The 22,780-nt window shown below is 47.8% G+C and overlaps 1 protein-coding gene across 2 annotated transcripts in view; it reads right to left on the reverse strand.

Annotated features, from left to right (window-relative positions):
* Positions 1–22,780, reverse strand: part of DOC2B (double C2 domain beta) — a 1,333,838-nt gene that overhangs the window by 722,107 nt on the left and 588,951 nt on the right. The window contains exon 3 of one of the 2 annotated variants that reach the window (XM_075334206.1): positions 6,428–6,451. The exons of the other annotated variant lie outside the window; for it this stretch is intronic. Coding sequence (XP_075190321.1) covers positions 6,428–6,451 — 24 coding nt within the window. The remainder of the gene's footprint in view (positions 1–6,427; positions 6,452–22,780) is intronic. 2 annotated transcript variants of the gene reach the window in all.

Consider the following 22,780-nt stretch of genomic DNA (forward strand, 5'->3'; position numbering starts at 1 on the left):
CCTGTGAAGTTAACAGGGTGTTCCTGGATTGGGTGTGTGAACCCTATTATCCTCCTCGGCTTCCCAGTCAAATGCTACTGGTGTGACTACCTGGTCTGACGTGTCCTTTACACACGTGGCCAGTCGAGTGGTGGCCAGAAACGCTAATCGGAGGACCGCTCGGCCTGACGTGTCTTACACACGTGGCCGACAGGGCGCTGTCGCAGCGGTCTTCTCGGTCAATGCTAACTGGTTACCATCCGGCCTGACGTGTTATTACACACGTGGTCGGAGTAGCGTCCGCTCCACCGAAACGCTAACTGGGTTGTCGTCCGGTCTGACATGTCCCTACACACGTGACCGGTTCCTTGAGTTATCTCAGAGCCATTCAGCTCTATAGTCTCCGCCTAACCCACAGGGTGCCAGCAGCTCCATTACCATCTGGAGCATGGTGGGCCCCGACTGGCGATTGGGATATATACCCCTGGTCCTAATCTGCCGGTTCCCCCGTAACAGTAAGACTGCGCCAGGGTCTGGCTGGCATGGCGGAGATGGAGCAGCTACGTCAGTTCATGCTGCAGCTTGATGCCAGAGTGAGGTCTCTGGAGAAGTCTGCTCTTGCTGCTGATATGGATGATGTGGTGGCTCAAGCGGCTGCAATGGTGTCCGTCACCAAGCCTTCTCCAACCCTCCCTCACCTCTCGCTGCCCAACAAGTTTACGGGGAACAGCAAGGCATGTAGGGGATTTGTGAACCAGTGCTCAGTCCATCTAGAGCTGTTGGCTGAACGGTTTCCTACAGAGAGGTCAAAGGTGGGGTTTATCATCTCCTTGCTCTCTGATAGAGCACTGGAGTGGACTACACCATTGTGGGAGAGGAATGACCCCGTAGTACAGGACTCTAAGGAGTTTTTGGAGTCCTTGCGACAAGTGTTCCTGGGGCCTCAGGTCACTCACGACTCGGCCCTACAGCTACTGTCTTTGGAGCAGGGGCTTACCTCCTCAAGTCAATATGCTGTGAGTTTCAGGACACTTGCTGCAGAACTGGGGTGGTCAGAGAGGACTCTCATTCCACTGTTCTGGAGGGGATTAGCCTCGCATGTGAAGGACGCATTAGCGTCGCGTGAGGTACCAACTACCCTTGAGGGCCTCATGACTCTGGCTACCCGCATTGACCTGCGGACCTCCGAACGTCAGCTGGAGCGCAGGTCAGAGGGTCGTTCAGCCACTGTAGTGGTCTCTCCTACTGCACCTCCCTTAGAGGACATCTCTGTCCCTATGGACATCGCTAGGGTTGGTGTTGCTAGGTCTTCGAGTCGCAAGGGCATTTCCTGTTTCGCTTGTGGGCAGTATGGTCATTATACCAACCGTTGCCCAAAGCGTCAGGGTAAGCGACCGAGATTGGTGACCATAGCTGGAGGTAGACTGGACTCTGCGTCATCCATTAGGGTGACGTTTCCCGCGTCCATTTCCTTTAAGGGGTCAACATGGTCCACAAGGGCAAGTGTGGACACAGGTGCTGGGGATAGTTTCATTTCCTCCTCTTTTGCCCGGCGGCATGCTATCCCGCTGGTGCAAATGCCAAGGCCAGTGAGAGTCCGTGTGGTGGATGGGTCCTTGTTGCCCAAGGTAATTCACCAGCAGACAGTGCCCATTACCCTTGCCATGTCATCTGGGCATAGGGAGACCATTTCATTTCTGGTTCTCCCTAAGGGTGCAGATGATATTCTGCTGGGTATTCCTTGGTTGAAGCGGCATTCCCCACATATCGACTGGTCGTCTGGGGTGATTACGCGGTGGAGTGAGTCTTGTAGCTCCCACTGCATGTCTCCATCTTCCGCCCGTCGCTCAGTGGTATCTGTGGCGACTATAGACCATTCGAGTGGGAGGGCCGCTAGAGGGGGGGGTACTGTTACGAACCGGCGCCGCCATAGCTGCAAGCAGCCTGCTGTGGTTCCTGTTGCGCCCAGGCACCGGCTGCCGTTCTTGGCCGTGCCTCGAGTCGTCCAGTTGGCTGTTCCTTCCACCACGTCTAAGTGTGGAGAGGCGGCTAGTGCGCATGCGTGCGCCGATTTACCCCAGCCACAGTCTAAGCCCGGTGTTTTGCCTAGTGAGCATGCTCAGCCTGTTTGTGTTATGTCTGAGACTAAGTCCTCAGTTCAGGCTACTGAGCATGCTCCCAAAATTAACCCTAACAGCCTCTTTGCACAGGTACTTGGACTTCGTGCTGTGTCTAAGTTCTGGGATGTGCCTACTGAACATGCTCAAACTGATAGTCTGCTTTCTGAGCCTGTTGCTCAGGCTACTGAGCATGCTCAGGCACTTGGTGCATCAGAGGCTAGGTCCGGTAAGGACCTCATTGAGCATGTCCGTGAGGTGGCAGGCCCTGATAGGGCAGAGAGTGTCAGGTGTCCTGATGACGTGGCAACTCCGGACTGGCTCGCAGAGGCCCGCCCCTATGATCTGGCACCTCACCATTGGTCGTCAGACGATGACTGGTGAAGTGTTTGGGGCGTGGCTTCCATGAGGTCATCAATGACGTGGCGGTTCCGGATAGGTCGCATGTGACGTCACTGATGACATGGCACTCTGCTATTGGACCTTGGTGGTTCCACCCTGGGTTTGGGGCGGACCCAGGTTATAAAAGGGGCTGGAAACAACATGGAGGTGCGCAGTCTTCATTTAGAGTTTTTGGTGGCATAAGCCTTGTTGGAAGCGGTAGGTAGGGCTAGGCGAACGGTGCTTGTCACGCCAAGATTCGTGGCTCAGCACATGAGGGTCAGACGCTGTGCTTCCTTGCTACCGTTCCTGTTGTGCTAGAGCAGTCCAGTGGCGTTAACTGGGCTGCGGCTGCTGCGTCACCTGTTCAGTTGTGCCTCCTATGCACAAGGACAGAATACCTGTCGCGTCACCTGTCCGAGAGTGCCCTCTACGTACACGGACAGTGTACCTGCTGCGCCACCTGTCCGGTTGTGCCCTCTACGCGCACGGACAGCGCACCCCAGAACCCCTGTGAAGTTAACAGGGTGTTCCTGTATTGGGTGTGTGAACCCTATTATCCTCCTCAGCTTCCCAGTCAAATGCTACTGGTGTGACTACCTGGTCTGACGTGTCCTTTACACACGTGGCCAGTTGAGTGGTGGCCAGAAACGCTAATCGGAGGACCGCTCGGCCTGACGTGTCTTACACACGTGGCCGACAGGGCGCTGTCGCAGCGGTCTTCTCGGTCAACGCTTACTGGTTACCATCCGGCCTGGCGTGTTATTACACACGTGGTCGGAGTAGCGTCCGCTCCACCGAAACGCTAACTGGGTTGTCGTCTGGTCTGACGTGTCCCTACACACGTGACCGGTTCCTTGAGTTATCTCAGAGCCATTCAGCTCTATAGTCTCCGTCTAACCCACAGGGTGCCAGCAGCTCCATTACCATCTGGAGCATGGTGGGCCCCGACTGGCGATTGGGATATATACCCCTGGTCCTAATCTGCCGGTTCCCCCGTAACACTCGGCGGTAAATCCAATACCGACAAGTCCAGGAGTATGTGGAGAAGAATCTCGGTCAGAGCCGAGAGAAAGAAGCGCAACGCTTCAATAAGCGAGCGTCAGCCATCCCCTTTGAGCCGGGAGATGTCGTGCTGAAGCGGAAGAGACGGACCCATAAGATGGATGACCAGTGGGAAAGGACCCCATATGTCATACAGCCCACTAAATGGGAGAATGAGAAGGCTTATCTGATCAGTCGCAACAAGGGGAGGACTGCCACTACGGTTTCCAGGGACCACCTGAAGAAATGTCCTCACCCCTTGAGAGTGACAAACGAAGTTCCGGTTTCTACGCCGAGTGGGGAAAAGGGGAAGAAGGTGATCCACACAGTGATGGGCGATTTTCCAGCAGACTGGCCTATGCAAAACGGTGCGGTGATTGTTCCGGTGATATTGTTCCCACAACACGTGGAAGAAATGGAGACGGAAACGCCCGCCAGTGAGACGCTCAAACAAAAGCGCCCAGGGATGCACCTATACCCCCTCCCCTTGGGTCTCCACTTGCCATGCCTGCCATAAGGGAAGCGGAACTGACTGTATCCTCCGTACCCTTGCCCTCCACTGATGATATTGAGCCCAGAAGGTCCACATGCCCCAACCTAGGTCGGCTCCCACTTAGGTACAGGGAAACTACCATCTAGGGGTGTCATATGTTAATTGTGTAAATAGCTGAATGAATGAACACAAATCAAACCGAGTTTCACCTGATTGTCTACCGTGATTATTCCGACCGTTGCCAGCAAGTTGTCCCCGGAGGGACCCTATGTGTTTTACCGCCCACATGAGAAACTGCTCATGAATATGGCCGAGAACTGGCAGACCACCCACGAACTTGTGGGTTTGTAAATAGTTTGGTGGGCTGGTTTCCGTCCGTGCCGCCTCCGGAGAGGGAGATTGGAGGAAGGGCCCACAGCAGAGCAGGCTGGGGCCCGGCCACCACCAGGACCGGTAGCCATCCTCCGGGGGTCAGGGGTCCCCCTGGACGGGGGGTCCCCTGAAGTGACAGCCGCGTGCGAGACACCGTACCCGTTCCCGCTCGGGTAACCTGGACCAGAACTGGGGTAAAGGGATGCTGCCCGTTTCTTAGGTGCAGCATCAAGGATCAGGTTATTTGGGTGGGGGAGCGGATGACCGTGAACCCGTCCGTTTTAATAAAAATGTTTGAAACGTTAAAGCACTGTACCTTCCGTTAAATGTTTAATATGTTAAATGTTATTTATCTTTTGCAGTTAGAAAAATAAAACCGGTGATGGACGGGCAGCCCGCGGACGGTCTACATTTTACCAAGGGGGAGTGTGACGCCTTGGACTAGCCAGGTAGTCACATACATACCAACATACATACCCCCCACCCTAGACAGTTACAACAGTCAATCAAAAATCCTTGTTGCCTCCCTCCAGGGTCTGATGTCCACACCAGGTGGGGCAGAGTCAGGCGGTTGGCCCCACCCACCGAGGAGTTCACAGGCCTGGAAGCGGGAAAAGTGACAGTTGAGTCTGGGAGGTAAAAGTAGGAGGTCGGAGAAACTGCGTGTGCCTGGGTAGGAGCCCACGCACTGACAGCAAGGTTGGCAGACGGTGGTGGCCGTCTGCAGGAGTTAGCGGAACTCTGCGGAGCCGTAGGACCGGGGTCAGACGTTGGCCTGCCGGTACCGAACCGGGGAGTGGAGTGAAGCTAAGCACACATAGGCAGGGCCATCGGACCCCGACCAGGCTTGGAGCCGCCGTCAATAGTCAAATCTGAGTGTGACAGGAACCCCAGGGGTTCCCCAACAACCGAGTACACCAGTGCCGTCCGGCACCGCTCCGCGCAGTCCCTGCACCCCAGCCATCCAGCCTCCCCGTTACATCACCGGGCCCCGGGAACACCAACCCCCCTACCCACGGAGGGGACAACATCTCAGCTGCACCCTACCATCTCTCCCGGGAACCCCGTTACCAGCAGCGGTGGTGCCATCATCACCACGTCTCGTGGGTGGCGTCGCGAACAATCTCCCTAAACATACCACCCCTTTTCACTCACGGGCGAGGAGCGCTGCTCGAGTCCCTGGGTCTGGCCTACAGCTTGAGCCACCGAGCAGCAGCAGCAGAAGCCCCGGACCCGAGCGTGGCGAGCGCGTCACCTCCGCCCGCGACACAAAGTACCTCTTAAAGTTGTGATCTTCCAATCACTTGTGCTGATCATTAATGCTGGATCCTACCTGCCCATAAATGTGTAGGTTTTTAGCCCAGTAGAGTAATAATATTAATCTAGGGTTCTGTCAAGGATGGAAGCCTTGCCATGGCTGATGGGCTCTCATGAATTGACCAATTTACGGGCTCTCATGAATTGACCAATTTACGAGCTAAGTACCTTCATTTTTATAAGTATATTTCATATAGCAGTAGTGCAATTCAAATTTTATATGTTGAATGTTTGTATATATCTTGGTGCTTAGAGAGTTCTGCTGTATCTTCTTATTTGTGTATTATGCAGTCGTTGCAACTTGCGCCTATTCACACTTGCTTTATTCTCCTTGGAGGTATTGGTCTATTCATTGACTTACTTTGTGCCACAATTTTGCAACTTTGCTGCACGATGTCACATATTAAACCACACTTCCCAACCCTATATTATGCCTGATTTCCAATATACCACAACATTTTGTGCAAAGTCACAACTCTCTAGAGTCTTGTGAAAAAAGTTAGGAAAATCATTTAATGAATACAATGCATATATGCCAGTTTTTGTGCAATTTGAATCCGCATTCTCGTGCATCTAAAAAAGAAAATTTCTCCCTAATATACAGAAAATAGTGAATGAAAACTCCTAGTTGTCTATCTATTGTCTATCGTATTATTACACATATATTCTTATAGTCAGATAATATTTTTTGTTTCCCTAAGGGGAACAAACTTAGATCCCTTACCTTTCTGTAGAAAACTTTTGGCAGCTTCCCTCATCAAAGAGCAGATGGTAAAGGTGAAATGTAAGCAAATGGATGGGAGAAACAAACAAGACAGGGAAAAATGAAGAAAGAAAGCATGAAATGAGTGAGACAGTAGAATGAAGACAAGATCAACAAACAATGCAATGTGTTACAACAAAGGAAGACATACAGTACAATAATGGCTAAGGGTCCGTTTACATGATCCGACTGATGGCATGTTACAACTGATTGGCAAACTTTAACCAATCTGTGGTCATTTGAATGCCTGTTTACACAGAAAGACCATAGTAAATGATGCTCACTGAGTGATCTATACCTGATTGCTCAGTGCATATAACTTCACGTGGTTCTCAGAAGTGCAAGTCTTGTTTATATGGGATGATGCACTGTCGAGAACAATGATCTTTTATGCTGTGTAAAATATAATTTTACCCAATGAATAAGTGCTTTGCTTGTTCATCGTATGATCAGCAGACTGTTTAAACTTCAAGAATAAAAGTGTTTTTAATCCACTCATTCATGATTATCTTGCAGTCTAAATGCCCTTTTAGTATTGGGAATTCAATTTATGAAAAATCAAATAGAGGCGCTTCACAGGGCAACACCATCCCTGGGACTGGTGGGTATGGGATGTCAACCAACAGTCCCCTTCAATTTCCTTGCTCAAATTTTGGTGTTGTATAGAACACATAACACTTATAAAAACCTAAAATTATGTTGAAACTGTTGAAAAAAACCTTCTCTCGGTCAACTTAGTGGTCCACAGTAGGCATAAAACATAGGCTTGTCAAAACAAGGGTTCACTTGGCCACGCTGCTTTCAATACTCATGAAATCTCAAGTACTTCTTCCTTCTGAGTGGTTTATTGATCCGCAACCAATAGGTCAATGTGTTATATAGACCCACTTCATCAACACGATTTGGTAACCATGGCAACCAGAAATCTTTTTGGTTGCAATGTGGTATCGTAAATAGACAAATTGTCTTGACAAAGTGGTCTAATGTCTGTGGAATCAACATACTACTCAGAATTAAGAAGTTCTCAATATTGTATGATTGCTGGAATTAGTGCGGCCAAGTAGACCTTTGTTTTGACAAGGCTGTTCCTCAGTACTGGGAATTGGCTGCTTCAGTAAATCAGTACTATAATATCTAAATAATATTTCTAATCTTAATTTCTGCCTATACAGAAATAGTAAATGTGAATCTGTCCTGAATTATGTATCTGAAAAGTTGGATTTCTGTTCTCCTGTGATAAGCAATGGAAAGTAACAACGTGACTCATCATATCTGATCACTATGGTCAGCAGAAAATAAGTACACACTTTAATATTAATCATTTTCTTTAATGTGGTGACTATATCTGAGCTAATCTTACAAACATTTGATATCATGCCAGCATGGAGTAACTGTGGTGGATCAGTTGACCTATTATATAAACCCTATTGGCATTAACTAAAGCCTACAAATGAGCAGAATTACAATACATTTGCTAAAAAAGAATACTACAGCACGGTGGCTCAGTGGTTAGCATTGCAGTCTTGCAGCGCTGGGGTCCTGGGTTCAAGTCCCACCAAGAAACAACATCTGCAAGGAGTTTGTATGTTCTCCTCGTGTTTGCGTGGGTTTTCTCCAGTTTCCAGCCAATGGGGACAGTGTTGCCATTGTATGTAAAGTGCTGTGGAATTAACAGCTTATATAAATATTATTATTATTATTATTATATTACATATATACCCATACCTGATAAAATGCTTCCCTTTTTCTTATTGCATGATATAACTCACTATCTTTTTACAAGTTATAAGGTAGACCTAATGTTTGTAATGGTTGTCTCACAACACAGAATGCAGCATTGGATCACATGCCCTATAAATACCTGATTTTGCAGAGGTAGTTTCCCTTCAATGTTTATTTTGCTACATTGGAAATGCAGAATTGTGAATGTAACTTTAAATGGAATCTGTCATCAGAAAATAACCCACTGCTTAATGAAGAGTTTGTGTTACATGTATAAAAAAATTGTCATTGCTTTTATATTTCACAAATTATATTAACAACAAAATCAGTAATCTTGCAATTACTGGGGCTAGTTTAGACTCATACTTCCTTTCCTTTCAGGAAGAGTTTTCAGCAGACTCCTTATCATCAGAGGCAGGATTATGATAGCAGGAGACATATCAATATACAGTTGATAACAAAAGATACACCAATCACAGTAGATAATGTCATATCTCCTGCTTATACTCCATAATTGACAAATATGTTTAAGGCCCCCTTCATACGTCCGTGAAAAACACGCACGTGTGTTACGGGCCGTTTTTCGGGTCCGTGTCCCGTTTTTGTGTCCGTTTTTATGGTCCGTGTGGCACCTGTGTGAATTGCGTATGCTAGCCGTGTTTGTGTGCAGAACGTCCGTGTGTGCGTGTGGAATTAACGTGTATGTGTACGTGTAATGTCCGTGTGTAATGTCCGTGTGTGTGATGCACAATGTCGTTTATAAATGTCGGCTGACAGCAGACAGAGTTGCGCGATGAGAATGAACTCGGGTGAACTTCACCCGACTTCATCCTCATACCGCGGCTCTGTCTGTGTCGAGTACTGATTAGCGGTCACCTGTGAAGGATTCACCGGTGACCGCTAATCCCCCGATTGACTGAAGTTTCCCCCCCTCTCTCATACTCACCGTTCCTCGATCTCCGACGCAGCGCTGCACGGCATTCACACGGCTGCGGCGGCTTTTACTATTTTGAAAAAGCCGGCCGCTCATTAAACAATCTCCTATTCCCTGCTTTCCCCGCCCACCGGCGCCTATGATTGGTTACAGTGAGACACGCCCCCACGCTGAGTGACAGGTGTCACACTGCACCCAATCACAGCAGCCGGTGGGCGTGTCTATACTGTGCAGTAAAATAAATAAATAAATAATTAAAAAAAAACGGCGTGCGGTTCCCCCCAATTTTAATGCCAGCCAGATAAAGCCATACGGCTGAAGGCTGGTATTCTCAGGATGGGGAGCTCCACGTTATGGGGAGCCCCCCACCCTAACAATATCAGTCAGCAGCCGCCCAGAATTGCCGCATACATTATATGCGACAGTTCTGGGGCTGTACCCGGCTCTTCCCGATTTGCCCTGGTGCCGTTGGCAAATCGGGGTAATAAGGAGTTATTGGCAGCCCATAGCTGCCAATAAGTCCTAGATTAATCATGTCAGGCGTCTATGAGACACCCTCCATGATTAATCTGTAAGTGACAGCAAAAAAACACACACACCCGAAAAAATCCTTTATTTGAAATAAAAAACACACACAAATTCCCTCATTACCAATTTATTAACCCCGACAAACCCTCCATGTCCGGCGTACTCCACGGACCTCCAGCGTCGCGTCCAGCTCTGCTGCATGGAGCTGACAGGAGCAGCAGAAGACACCGCCGCTCCGGTCACCTCCACACAGCAAATGAGGTGAGTAGCGCGATCAGCTGCTGTCAGTCAGGTAACTCGCGGCCACCGCTGGATCCAGCGGTGGCCGCGGGTAACCTCAGTGACAGCAGCTGATCGCGCTACTCACCTCATTTGCTGTGTGGAGGTGACCGGAGCGGCGGTGTCTTCTGCTGCTCCTGTCAGCTCCATGCAGCAGAGCTGGACGCGACGCTGGAGGTCCGTGGAGTACGCCGGACATGGAGGGTTTGTCGGGGTTAATAAATTGGTAATGAGGGAATTTGTTTGTGTTTTTTATTTCTAATAAAGGATTTTTTTCGGGTGTGTGTGTTTTTTTACTGTCACTTACAGATTAATCATGGAAGGTGTCTCGGGGAGACGCCTGACATGATTAATCTAGGACTTATTGGCAGCTATGGGCTGCCAATAACTCCTTATTACCCCGATTTGCCAACGGCACCAGGGCAAATCGGGAAGAGCCGGGTACAGCCCCAGAACTGTCGCATATAATGTATGCGGCAATTCTGGGCGGCTGCTGACTGATATTGTTAGGGTGGGGGGCTCCCCATAATGTGGCGCTCCCCATCCTGAGAATACCAGCCTTCAGCCGTATGGCTTTATCTGGCTGGCATTAAAATTGGGGGGAACCGCACGCCGTTTTTTTTTAATTATTTATTTATTTATTTTACTGCACAGTATAGACACGCCCACCGGCTGCTGTGATTGGGTGCAGTGTGACACCTGTCACTCAGCGTGGGGGCGTGTCTCACTGTAACCAATCATAGGCGCCGGTGGGCGGGGAAAGCAGGGAATACGAGATTGTTTAATGGGCGGCCGGCTTTTTCAAAATAGTAAAAGCCGCCGCAGCAGTGTGAATGCCGTGCAGCGCTGCGCCGGAGATCGGGGAACGGTAAGTATGAGAGAGGGGGGGAAACTGACCGACAGACTGTGAGAGAGGGACAGACAGACAGAGAGACCGACAGAGAGACAGAGAGACTGACCGACGGACTCAGGGAGATTGACCGACATACACAGAAATAGAAAGAATAGCCGACATCACTAGAAATAAAAACACCAAACGGACACGGACTATAGGTATATGCATACGTGTTTACTAACGTGTGTGCACATACCCATAGACTTTCATTGTGTCCACGTGTGCGTGCTCCGTGCAGATAACGGACATGCATCCGTGCCAAACGCAAACACATACGGATCACGGACACGCACACACGGACATAATGAAATAACGGACGTGTGACCACAATCATAGATTAACATTGGTGCACGTTTGGCCGTGTCTCCGGTATATACGGAAACGGACCAAACACGCACGTGTATCACGGACGTGTGAAGGGGGCCTAAAACATACATTTAACACAATCTGAATTAAAAAATGGCTCATTTTCTAATGAAACAAAAGCAAACATAGTGAACAATTTATGTAAAAAAAAGTTAAAATAATTCACATTCAAATTGGATTAATTAGGAGTAGGAATGGGTGAATTAATTCAGAGGGTAAGGGTTTATGTATCACGTCAGTTATCCTTGATCTCTAAATGGGAGTCCTGCATACCAGTTGCTTTTTCTGGTCTATAGGTTCAGTTTGAGATCATCGCTGTGCTATGATGAATGCATAATGTCACAGTGGACCTAGGAGACAACCGGGGTGACTGAAAGTAGCAGGTTCGTAGAGCTTTTCTCTGGAAGCCACAGACTACCGATGTGACCAGTAAGTAGCATAGCCATCAGAGCCAGCCCATTGCTCGAAGGGGCCCACTCAGAGCTACCACCACTCTTAAAAATAGTTAAGCTCTGCAGTAGAACAGGGAGACATGATCATCCTGCAATACCACTCTTCTGTAGACTGCTGGTCTCTTCAAGCTTGCAGTCTTCAGAATGGCACGGTGATGCAATGGTCGAGGCACAGTGTCGGGACACTGTTTTCTGTCGTGATTACACCAATATGTTGGTACGCCTGCGCTTTGCCAGTGGACATGTCAGGATCCTGGATTAGGTGAGTATATGATATTTTTTTTATTTTGAATAAAACTCTTAGTGTGACTGTGGAGGATCTTATGCTGTGTGGAGAGCATTCATACTGTGTGGGGGCCCAAACTCAAACATTGTAGTGACTAATGTGGGGTGGTCCTCATACAATGTGGAGCCCTCATAAGGTGTAGGGCCATTATATAATGTGGGGCCATTATACATTGTGGGGGCTAATGCAGAGACTATTATACAGTCTGGGGGATCCTGTGGGAGTCATCACAGTATAAGGGCAACTGTGTAGGCCAATACAGTGTGTGGGAGCTGATATAGGGGCCATTTTACAGTTTGGCAGTTACTGTGGGGTCAATCATACAGTATGAGAACTACTGTGGGGGCACTCATACAGTGTGGGGACTACTATGGGGCAGTTGTACAGTGTGAGGCCAATTATACACAGTGGGGTCCATTACACAGTGTGGGCATTGCTGTGAGAGTCATTATACAATGTGGTGGCTACTGTGGGGGTCATTATACTGTGTTTTGGAGGATCAGAGGGGACAACAACCTATGTATAGGGGAACTGTGGGGTATCATATTGTGTATAGAAGAACAGTGGTGACATCATACTGAAGGGAGCTGTGAGGGACATCATACGAAGAGGAAGAGTGGAGGTCCAGATAATGTCTGAAAGACCAAGCAAATTTTCTATTTTCTGCTTGTGGGATTGCTAGAGAGGCAAATCACAACACCCTGTTTGACTGCAAAAGACCTTGAGGAAGATCTAACAGACTCTGGAGTTGTGGTAAATTGTTCTACTGTTCAGAGACACCTGCACAAATGTGGCCTTCATGGAAGACTCATCAGAAGAAAACCTCTCCTGCGTCCTCACTATAAAATTCTGCACCAGAAGTATGCAAAAACACATCTAAACAAGCTGATGCATTTTGGAAACAAGTCCTATGGACCGATGAGATTAAAATAGAACTATTTGGCCACAATGATCAAAGTTAAGGGCACTGAATTTCAGGAAAATAATATCTCGGCAATGCTTTGTGGTTGTGTTGCAGTCAATGGCAGTGGGAACAATTCACAGGTATTGGAAAGAAAGGATTCAATGAAATTTCAACAAATTCTTGATTCAAACATAACACCATGTGCAATAAAGCAGAAGCTGAAAAAGAGGATGACTTCTGCAAATGGACCCTAAACAGACGTCAAAATCCACAATAGAATACCTCTGTGTGCTCAAAAGAGCAGTGCATGCAAGACGACCCAGGAATCTCACAGAACTGGAGAACTTTTCAAAGGAAGAATGGATGAAAATCCATCAAACAAGAATTGAAAGTCTCTTGGCTGACTAAAAAAAAGTGTTTACAAGATGTGATACTTGCCAAAGGGGGTGATACTATGTACTAACCATGCAGGGTGCAAAAACTTTTGCATTGGCCCATTTTCCTTTTTTACTTATTTTAAAATGTAAAAGATTAATTTTTTTTTTACTAAAATACAAATGAAATGTGTCATCTTTAACTGCCTTTTAGACCTGCAACACACATCCATGTAATTTGTACGTGTGCGGTACGTATTTGCACGTACCGGAGACATGTACACACGGAGACCCATGTTATTCAATGGAAGATGGCACACGTACGTAAAATCACACGGAACGTGTGTCCGTGTCGTAAGTACGTGTGTGCGCTTTTCAACACGGACGACATGTCCGTTTTTTGCCGGCAACACGCAGGCACGGACCCGCTTTAGTCTATGGGTCCGTGCCTGCACGGACCGCACACGGAGTATGTCCGTGTTCAGCACGTATCGTCCGTGTCCGTATTTCATCACAAAATTTGAAACACTTGTTACCAATCTATTAGGTCAATTGTAGGCCATTAATTCTGGCGACAAACATACATTTCCTGTCTCATTTGCACGCCAGACAGCAGCTGGGCACCTGTCCTCTCACTGCAGGGGAACTTTGAGCACAGAGAACAACACAGGTACTGAGTATGGCACCCAGAATCGATACAGAGAGGCTGATTGGAGAAGTAGAGAGGCATCCAGAGCTATGGGACACACGTGTTGATGGCTATCATGACAGGTTAATGGTGGAAAGAGCATGGATGGCTGTGGCAGAGATAGTCTATTTATAATTAGCCACTGAGCAAAAATTTTTTTGAGATAATGGGTAGCAATCTTTCACTTACTCCGGAAAAATAATTTTTAAAATGTAACTTATAATAAATCCACTAAAAAGTGATATTTAATCACAAAGGACAAACAATAACCACAAACACAGAAACAGTGTGCATGGCCCTCCTGTTACGTCATAGGATATGTATAGGCCAAAAGCAAATCGACTAATACCGCGACTGTAAAAGGACTTTTGTGACCATAGTCATAAGTGCCACTTAGATTAAAGTCCACTGATCAGTAAAGCAACAAATTAGTCTTACCTCATTTTATTCTAGTAAAACGGATTTGTCTCACCAATTCATATGGGTGCCATTCCTTAAATCACTGGGGTCAATTAAATACCCCTATATAAGATCGGATGTCCCTCCCAACGCGTTTCGTTCAGGAAAAAAACTCATCAGGGGAGTCTCAGGTAATTCAAATCCTATAAGGTCCCATAAGGTATGAACCTGCCTTTTGCATGGCATGCTGTAACAAATATACAAGGTAAACATCAGCATGTCGGCCATTCAATCATGACTACCAATGTAAGCAAAACTTACCAGTTAGCATGACCACATCATATAGTCAATATATGACATATCCAATTTCAGGTCCCACCAAGCAATTGGACCCATAGCCCACAAGAACATGCTGGAAGAAAATGTGCAAACCAACTATTTATATGCCTAGCCAGTGGCGTGTCGTTATTAAGCCTGATGTCCCTCAAATGTTCTCCAATCCGTCGCCTCAGTTCTCTACGAGTCTTACCCACATACTCCAAATTACAGATGCAAGTTGCCTTGTATATTACACCCTGCTTTTTACAATTTATGAAGGACCGGATATCATATTCCCTCTTGGTTACCTGGCTCACAAATTTTTTACCTACAGTAATGGAATTGCAGGCTACACAACTGCTACATTTGTAGCATCCCTTCAGAGTAGGCATAGCATGGAATGGATCTGTAGGAGGGAGATAGCTCCTCCTGTATATGGCTTTATAATCATTTGGTTGCATGGAAGTTGATTTTGATATAATGTTGCTGTTCTTTTTTGATATACACCGATATAGTGCTTTAGTGTTGTACATGATAATAAAGCGGCTAACGGTCGGGTGACGCTGTGTAAAATATTTAAGATAAGATGGCGTGTGCTGCTATAATAAGCGTCAATACCATAACGTGGCTCACCCAGTCACTGACATGTGACTTAGGGGGTAGGGATAGTGCATTGCAGCGTCAACTGGCGCCATGGCAATCGCACAAACTTTCATGACGTTCTCTGGCTCAATTGCGATCATGTGATCTGTGAGGCGGTATGGGTGCCGGGCGGCGTAACCCGGCGCCATAGCAACCAGCACAAACTCTCATGACGTGATTGTGGCTCAATTGCGGTCATGTGATCTGGGAGGCGGTGTCAATGCCGAGCGTCGCGATCCGGCGCCATAGTAACCAGCGTAAACAATATGACGTGGTAGCATCTGATTGCGATCATGTGACCGGATGGGCGGCGATTTCATCACACGCTGAGACAGAATGTGATATTTAAACTGGGGCGGTGTGCAGTGGCTCGGTTGATAGTCAAAAATACGCCATACTTAACCGTTTCCAGGATGACCCCGGGGTAGGTAGCAAAGTCTTTCCTGATCCCAGATCTGTTCATCTTGGATCATTTTTAAAAACAATGTAAGCAAGGGTTACTCCAAGCGGAGTCTCCCTTTTTTCCAAAAATTGGGCCACCCAGACACTCACCCCTTCAGTGGCAGCACTTGTGCCCCAGTTGTACACTTCACAGGTAGATTTGCATCAAGCACATTCAAAAATACGCCATACTTAACCGTCCCCAGGAGGACACCGGGGTAGGTAGCAAAGTCTTTCCTGATCCCAGATCTGTTCATCTTGGATCATTTTTAAAAACAATGTAAGCAAGGGTTACTCCAAGCGGAGTCTCCCTTTTTTTCCAAAAATTGGGCCACACAGACACCCACCCCTTCAGTGGCAGCACTTGTGCCCTAGTTGTACACTTCACAGGTAGATTTGCATCAAGCACAATCAAAAATACGCCATACTTAACCGTCCCCAGGAGGACACCGGGGTAGGTAGCAAAGTCTTTCCTGATCCAGGATCTGTTCATCTTGGATCATTTTCAAAAACAATGTAAGCAAGGGTTACTCCAAGCGGAGTCTCCCTTTTTTCCAAAAATTGGGCCACACAGACACCTACCCCTTCAGTGGCAGCACTTGTGCCCTAGTTGTACACTTCACAGGTAGATTTGCATCAAGCACAATCAAAAATACGCCATACTTAACCGTCCCCAGGAGGACACCGGGGTATGTAGCAAAGTCTTCCTGATCCCAGATCTGTTCATCTTGGATCATTTTTAAAAACAATGTAAGCAAGGGTTACTCCAAGCAGAGACTCCCTTTTTTCAAAAAATTGGGCCACACACACACCCACCCCTTCAGTGGCAGCACTTGTGCCCTAGTTATACACTTCACAGGTAGATTTGCATCAAGCACAATCAAAAATACGCCATACTTAACCGTTTCCAGGATGACCCCGGGGTAGGTAGCAAAGTCTTTGCTGAACCATGACTTGTTCATCTTGGCTCCTTTTAAAAAACACAGCAAGCAAGGGTTACTCCAAGCGGAGTCTCCCTTTTTTCCAAAAATTGGGCCACACAGACACTCACCCCTTCAGTGGCAGCACTTGTGCCCCAGTTGTACACTTCACAGGTAGATTTGCATCAAGCACATTCAAAAATACGCCATACTTAACCGTCCCCAGGAGGACACTGGGGTATGTAGCAAAGTCTTCCTGATCCCAGATCTGTTCATCTTGGATCATTTTTAAAAACAATGTAAGCAAGGGTTACTCCAAGCGGAGTATCCCTTTTTTCCAAAAATTGGGCCACAGAGACACCCACCCCTTCAGTGGCAGCACTTGTGCCCTAGTTGTACACTTCACAGGTAGATTTGCATCAAGCACAATCAAAAATACGCCATACTTAACCATTCCCAGGATGACCCCGGGGTAGGTAGCAAAGTCTTTGCTGAACCATGACTTGTTCATCTTGGCTCCTTTTAAAAAACATAGCAAGCAAGGGTTTCTCCAAGCGGAGTCTCCCTTTTTTCCAAAAATTGGGCCACACAGACACTCACCCCTTCAGTGGCAGCACTTGTGCCCCAGTTGTACACTTCACAGCTAGATTTGCATCAAGCACAATCAAAAATACGCCATACTTAACCGTTTCCAGGATGACCTCGGGGTAGGTAGCAAAGTCTTTGCTGAACCATGACTTGTTCATCTTGGCTCCTTTTAAAAAACACAGCAAGCAAGGGTTACTCCAAGCGGAGTCTCCCTTTTTTCCAAAAATTGGGCCACACAGACACTCACCCCTTCAGTGGTAACACTTGTGCCCCAGTTGTACACTTCACAGGTAGATTTGCATCAAGCACATTCAAAAATACGCCATACTTAACCATCCCCAGGAAGACACCGGGGTAGGTAGCAAAGTCTTTCCTGATCCCAGATCTGTTCATCTTGGATCATTTTTAAAAGCAATGTAAGCAAGGGTTACTCAAAGCGGGTATCCGTTTTTCAAAAAATTGGGCCACACAGACACCCATCCCTTCAGTGGCAGCACTTGTGCCCTAGTTGTACACTTCACAGATAGATTTGCATCAAGCACAATCAAAAATACGCCATACTTAACCGTTCCCAGGAGGACACCGGGGTAGGTAGCAAAGTCTTTCCTGATCCCAGATCTGTTCATCTTGGATCATTTTTAAAAACAATGTAAGCAAGGGTTACTCCAAGCGGAGTCTCCCTTTTTTCCAAAAATTGGGCCACACAGACACCCACCCCTTCAGTGGCAGCACTTGTGCCCTAGTTGTACACTTCACAGGTAGATTTGCATCAAGCACAATCAAAAATACGCCATACTTAACCGTCCCCAGGAGGACACCGGGGTAGGTAGCAAAGTCTTTCCTGATCCCAGATATGTTCATCTTGGATCATTTTTAAAAACAATGTAAGCAAGGGTTACTCCAAGCGGAGTCTCCCTTTTTTCCAAAAATTGGGCCACACAGACACCCAACCCTTCAGTGGCAGCACTTGTGCCCTAGTTGTACACTTCAAAGCTAGATTTGCATCAAGCACATTCAAAATCCACAAGCATTTACTCTCCCCAGGATGACACAGGGGTAGTAAATTCCTTGTGGATCCATGACTTGTTCGTTTTGATGAACGGTAGTCTGTCCACATTGTCACTGGACAGACACGTGCGCTTATCTGTCAGCACACACCCAGCAGCACTGAAGACACGTTCAGAGACAATGCTGGCAGCTCGACACGACAAAATCTCCAAGGCGTAAGTTGAGAGCTCTGGCCATTTTTCAAGATTTGAAGCCCAAAATGAGCAAGGCTCCATTTGCAAAGTCATGGCATCGATGTTCATTTGGAGATACTCCTGTATCATCCTCTCCAGCCATTGACTATGTGTCAGACTTGTTGTCTCTGGTGGCCTTGCAAAGGACAGTCTAAAAAAATTATGAAAAGATTCAATAAAATTGCTGTTACCAGCACCAGATACGGTGCTACTGGTACGGGTAGACTGTTGAAGATGACGAGACCATCCCATGTTTGTCAAGTTACAACTGGGAGATTCACTCCCTGCACCTGCACGGTTGTTTGGTGGAAAAGCCGAGCTAAGATCGAGTAACAGCTTCTGCTGATACTCCTGCATATGTGCGTCCCTTTCTATGGCTGGAATTATGTCACAAAATTTGGACTTGTACCGGGGATCTAATAGTGTGGCAAGCCAGTAGTCATCATCACTTCTAATTTTGACAATATGAGTGTCATGTTGGAGGTAGTGCAGCAAGAAGGCACTCATGTGTCTTGCACAGCCATGCGGACCAAGTCCACGCAGTGTTTGTGGCATAGAGGTGCTAACCGTTCTTTCTTCCTCTGACATCTCCCCCCAACCTCTTTCAACTGAAATTAGACCAAGGTCTCCCTCATCCGCTGAGTTTTCCATATCCATGGACAGTTCGTCCTCCATTTCTTCATGTTCTCCTGCACCTTCCTCAACATTTCGCCTGCTACCATGCGCCCTTGTTGATCCTTGTCCCCCATGGTCCCATGCCTGCCGCGTTGGTGATGATGAACGTCTGGACCTTGGTGATGTTGTTGTGTCTTGCGCATATGAATCCTCCTGTAGTTCCTCCCCTTCCTGTTGTCCCACCCCCTGACTCTGAATAGTGTTTAGCGTGTGCTCCAGCATGTAAATGACTGGAATTGTCATGCTGATAATGGCATTGTCAGCGCTAAACATATTCATCGCCATGTCGAAACTGTGCAGAAGGGTGCATAGGTCCTTGATCTGAGACCACTCCATCAGGGTGATCTGCCCCACCTCTGCATCTCGTTGGCCCAGGCTATACGTCATGACGTATTGCACCAGGGCTCGGCGGTGCTGCCACATTCGCTGTAACATGCGGAGAGTTGAATTCCAGCGTGTCGCCACATCGCATTTCAGGCGATGAACCGGCAGGCCGAAAGACTACTGGAGCGATGCAAGTCGCTCAGCTGCGGCGGTTGAACGGCGGAAGGGAGCAGACAGTTTTCGTGCCCTGGTCAGAAGGCCATCTAGGCCGGGATAGTGTGTTAAAAATTGCTGGACAACAAGGTTCAACACGAGAGTCATACAAGGCACGTGTGTCACCTTGCCCAGGCGAAGGGCCGCACCCAGGTTTGCAGCATTGTCCCACATGGCCTTACCAGGCTGCAGGTTGAGTGGAGACAACCATTTATTAAACTCAGTCTCCAGAGCTGCCACAACTCAGCCGCTGTGTGACTCCTATTTCCAAGACATGTCAAGCTAAAGACCGCCTGATGCCGTTGCGCTCTGCTGCCAGCATAGTAATGAGGGGTGCGTGATTCCTTCTGCGCAGTGAGAACGCTGGTGGCCTGACCAGGCAGGCTTGGGGTGGAGGTGGAGGACTCAGATGAGGTGGAGGAGGCAGAAGCAGTGGCGGAACTTGGACAGACAGAGGATTGACACATAAGTCGTGGGGATGGCAAGACTTGTGCAGCAGACCCTTCACCATCTATCACCATAGTTATCCAGTGCCCAGTCAGCGACATGTAACGTCCCTGTCCATGCTTACTGGTCCAAGTATCGGTGGTGAAATGCACCCGTTCACACACAGAGTTTCTCAAGGAAGCGGTGATGTTGTGTGCGACATGCTGGTGTAGCGCGGGCACACCTTTCTTAGAGAAGTAGTGGCGACTGGGCATCTGGTACTGGGGCATAGCGACAGTCATAAGGTCTCTAAAATACTGTGTGTCCACCAGGCGGAAAGGCAGCATTTCGGTAGCCAAGAGCTTACAGAGGGATAAAGTCAACCTCTTAGCTTTGTCATGGGTCGCAGGAAATGGCCTTTTATTTGTCCACATCTGAGGGACAGAGATCTGGCTGCTGTGTGTAGACGGTGTTGATTAGGGTGTCCCTGGAAAAATACAGGTTTGTGAGGAAAGTGCAGGCGTAGACATGATGTTGCCTTCATCCAACGTTGGTGCTATCGATGTCTGAGAGAGCTGTACACACGCAGTTGTTTCCCCTTCCAAACCAACTGACGACCTACCAAGCAAACTACCTGTTGCGGTTACAGTGGTGGAAGTTGTGCATGGAAAACCAGGTGTGACAGCTGTCCCCACAGTCCTAGAAGATGAAGAGCGCGCGGATGCACTAGAAGGGGCAGGCGGTGGATGGTTCGCTCCGCTAGGCCGCATTGCAGCACTGTGAGCTTCCCACTGGGACATATGATATTTATTCATGTGACGATTCATGGAAGAAGTTGTCAAACTGCTGAGATTTTGCCCTCTACTAACAGAATCATGACAAATTTTACAAATCACATAATTTGGGCGATCTTTTGCTATGTCAAAAAAGGACCAGGCTAGGCAAGGCTTAGAGGGCATGCGACCTGCTGTGTCCCCCCGACTAGTGCTCAGAGGCAGAGTGGTGGCTGAGGATGCAGTTGTAGACGTGCTACCAGTGCTCCAACTCTGTCCAGGAAGGCGCAAGGTAACTTCGTCGTCGGTTGCATCCTCCTCCACCGCCTCTGTTGACCTCCTCGAGTGCCTGACTGTGGGTTGACAGTAGGTGGGATCTAGAACTTCCTCATCAATTGTTGTGTTTGCACTCCCCTCACCCTCAGACCAAGCCTCTTCTTGCCCTGACCGAATATTTAAGTTGTCATCCCAATCTGGTATCTGCATCTCATCATTAGAGTTGAGCGCGGTTCGTGGTTCGTGGTTCTCCAGTTCTAGGCTCGAGTGATTTTGGGGCATGTTCTAGATCGAACTAGAACTCGAGCTTTTTGCAAAAGCTCGATAGTTCTAGAAACGTTCGAGAACGGTTCTAGCAGCCAAAAAACAGCTAAATCTTAGCTTGGTTTCTGCTGTAATAGTGTAAGTCACTCTGTGAATCAAACTATTATCACATTTCAGTGTATAGTGTGCGTGAACAGCGCCTTCAGATCACTGCTGTTTCTATAATGGCGATCGCCATTTTTTTTTTTTTTTTTCTTGTCTTCCTTCCCTAAGCGCGCGCGTCTTGTGGGGCTGGCCAGCATGTCAGCCAATCACAGACACACACACACCTAAGTGGACTTTGAGGCAGAGAAGCAACGGCATGTGTGATAGGATGTCCATGTCACATGTCCCTGCATTATAAAACCGGACATTTTCTTCACGATCGCCATTATCTGCCTTCTGCGTCTTTGGTGTCAGACATCACTGTCGCAGTTCCGTCCTTTGTCCTATCGCCGATACAGCTGTATGCGCTGCATACACAGCGTTAGACAGCTTAGGGAGAGCACATTCTAGCAGTCCTTTTAAGGGCTCGTACCGGCAGGGTCAGAGAGCCATAGGTGACAGGTCCTGCAAACAGCAACAGCGTCTGTGTAGCCCAGGTCAGGGATTTCCTCCCTGCATTTCACCATTAGGAGGGAATAGAAAGGCAGGCTTCCATTCCTCTACCCAGAGCACCACAATCCTGCCACTGTACCCTCTTGTCCTCTGCACACTCCAACTCATTCTAAGTAAGCCATTATACTAGCAAACACTCAGTGTACCTAGTGGCATCCTATCTGTGGCTATTGGACTTTGCTATAGTCCCACTAGTGCAAAGACATTAGCAGAGCACATCTGCCTGCATTGCACACTCCAAGTTTTTTAAACTAAGCAATTTTACTAGCAAACACTCAGTGTACCTAGTGGCATCCTATACGTGGCTATTGGACTTTGCTATAGTCCCACTAGTGCAAAGACATTAGCAGAGCACATCTGCCTGCATTGCACACTCCAAGTTTTTTAAACTCAGCCATTATACTAGCAAACACTCAGTGTACCTAGTGGCATCCTATACGTGGCTATTGGACTTTGCTATAGTCCCACTAGGGCCAAGACATTTGCAGAGCGCATCTGCCTGCGTTGCACACTCCAACAAATTATAACGAAGCCATTATACTAGCAAACACTCAGTGTACCTAGTGGCATCCTATACGTGGCTATTGGACTTTGCTATAGTCCCACTAGTGCCAAGACATTTGCAGCACGTCTGCCTGCGTTGCACACTCCAACGAATTATAACTAAGCCATTATACTAGCACACACTCAGTGTACCTAGTGGCATCCTATACGTGGCTATTGGACTTT

This window comes from Anomaloglossus baeobatrachus, chromosome 2 (genome assembly GCF_048569485.1).
Source record: "Anomaloglossus baeobatrachus isolate aAnoBae1 chromosome 2, aAnoBae1.hap1, whole genome shotgun sequence".
Lineage (NCBI taxonomy): Eukaryota > Metazoa > Chordata > Amphibia > Anura > Aromobatidae > Anomaloglossus > Anomaloglossus baeobatrachus.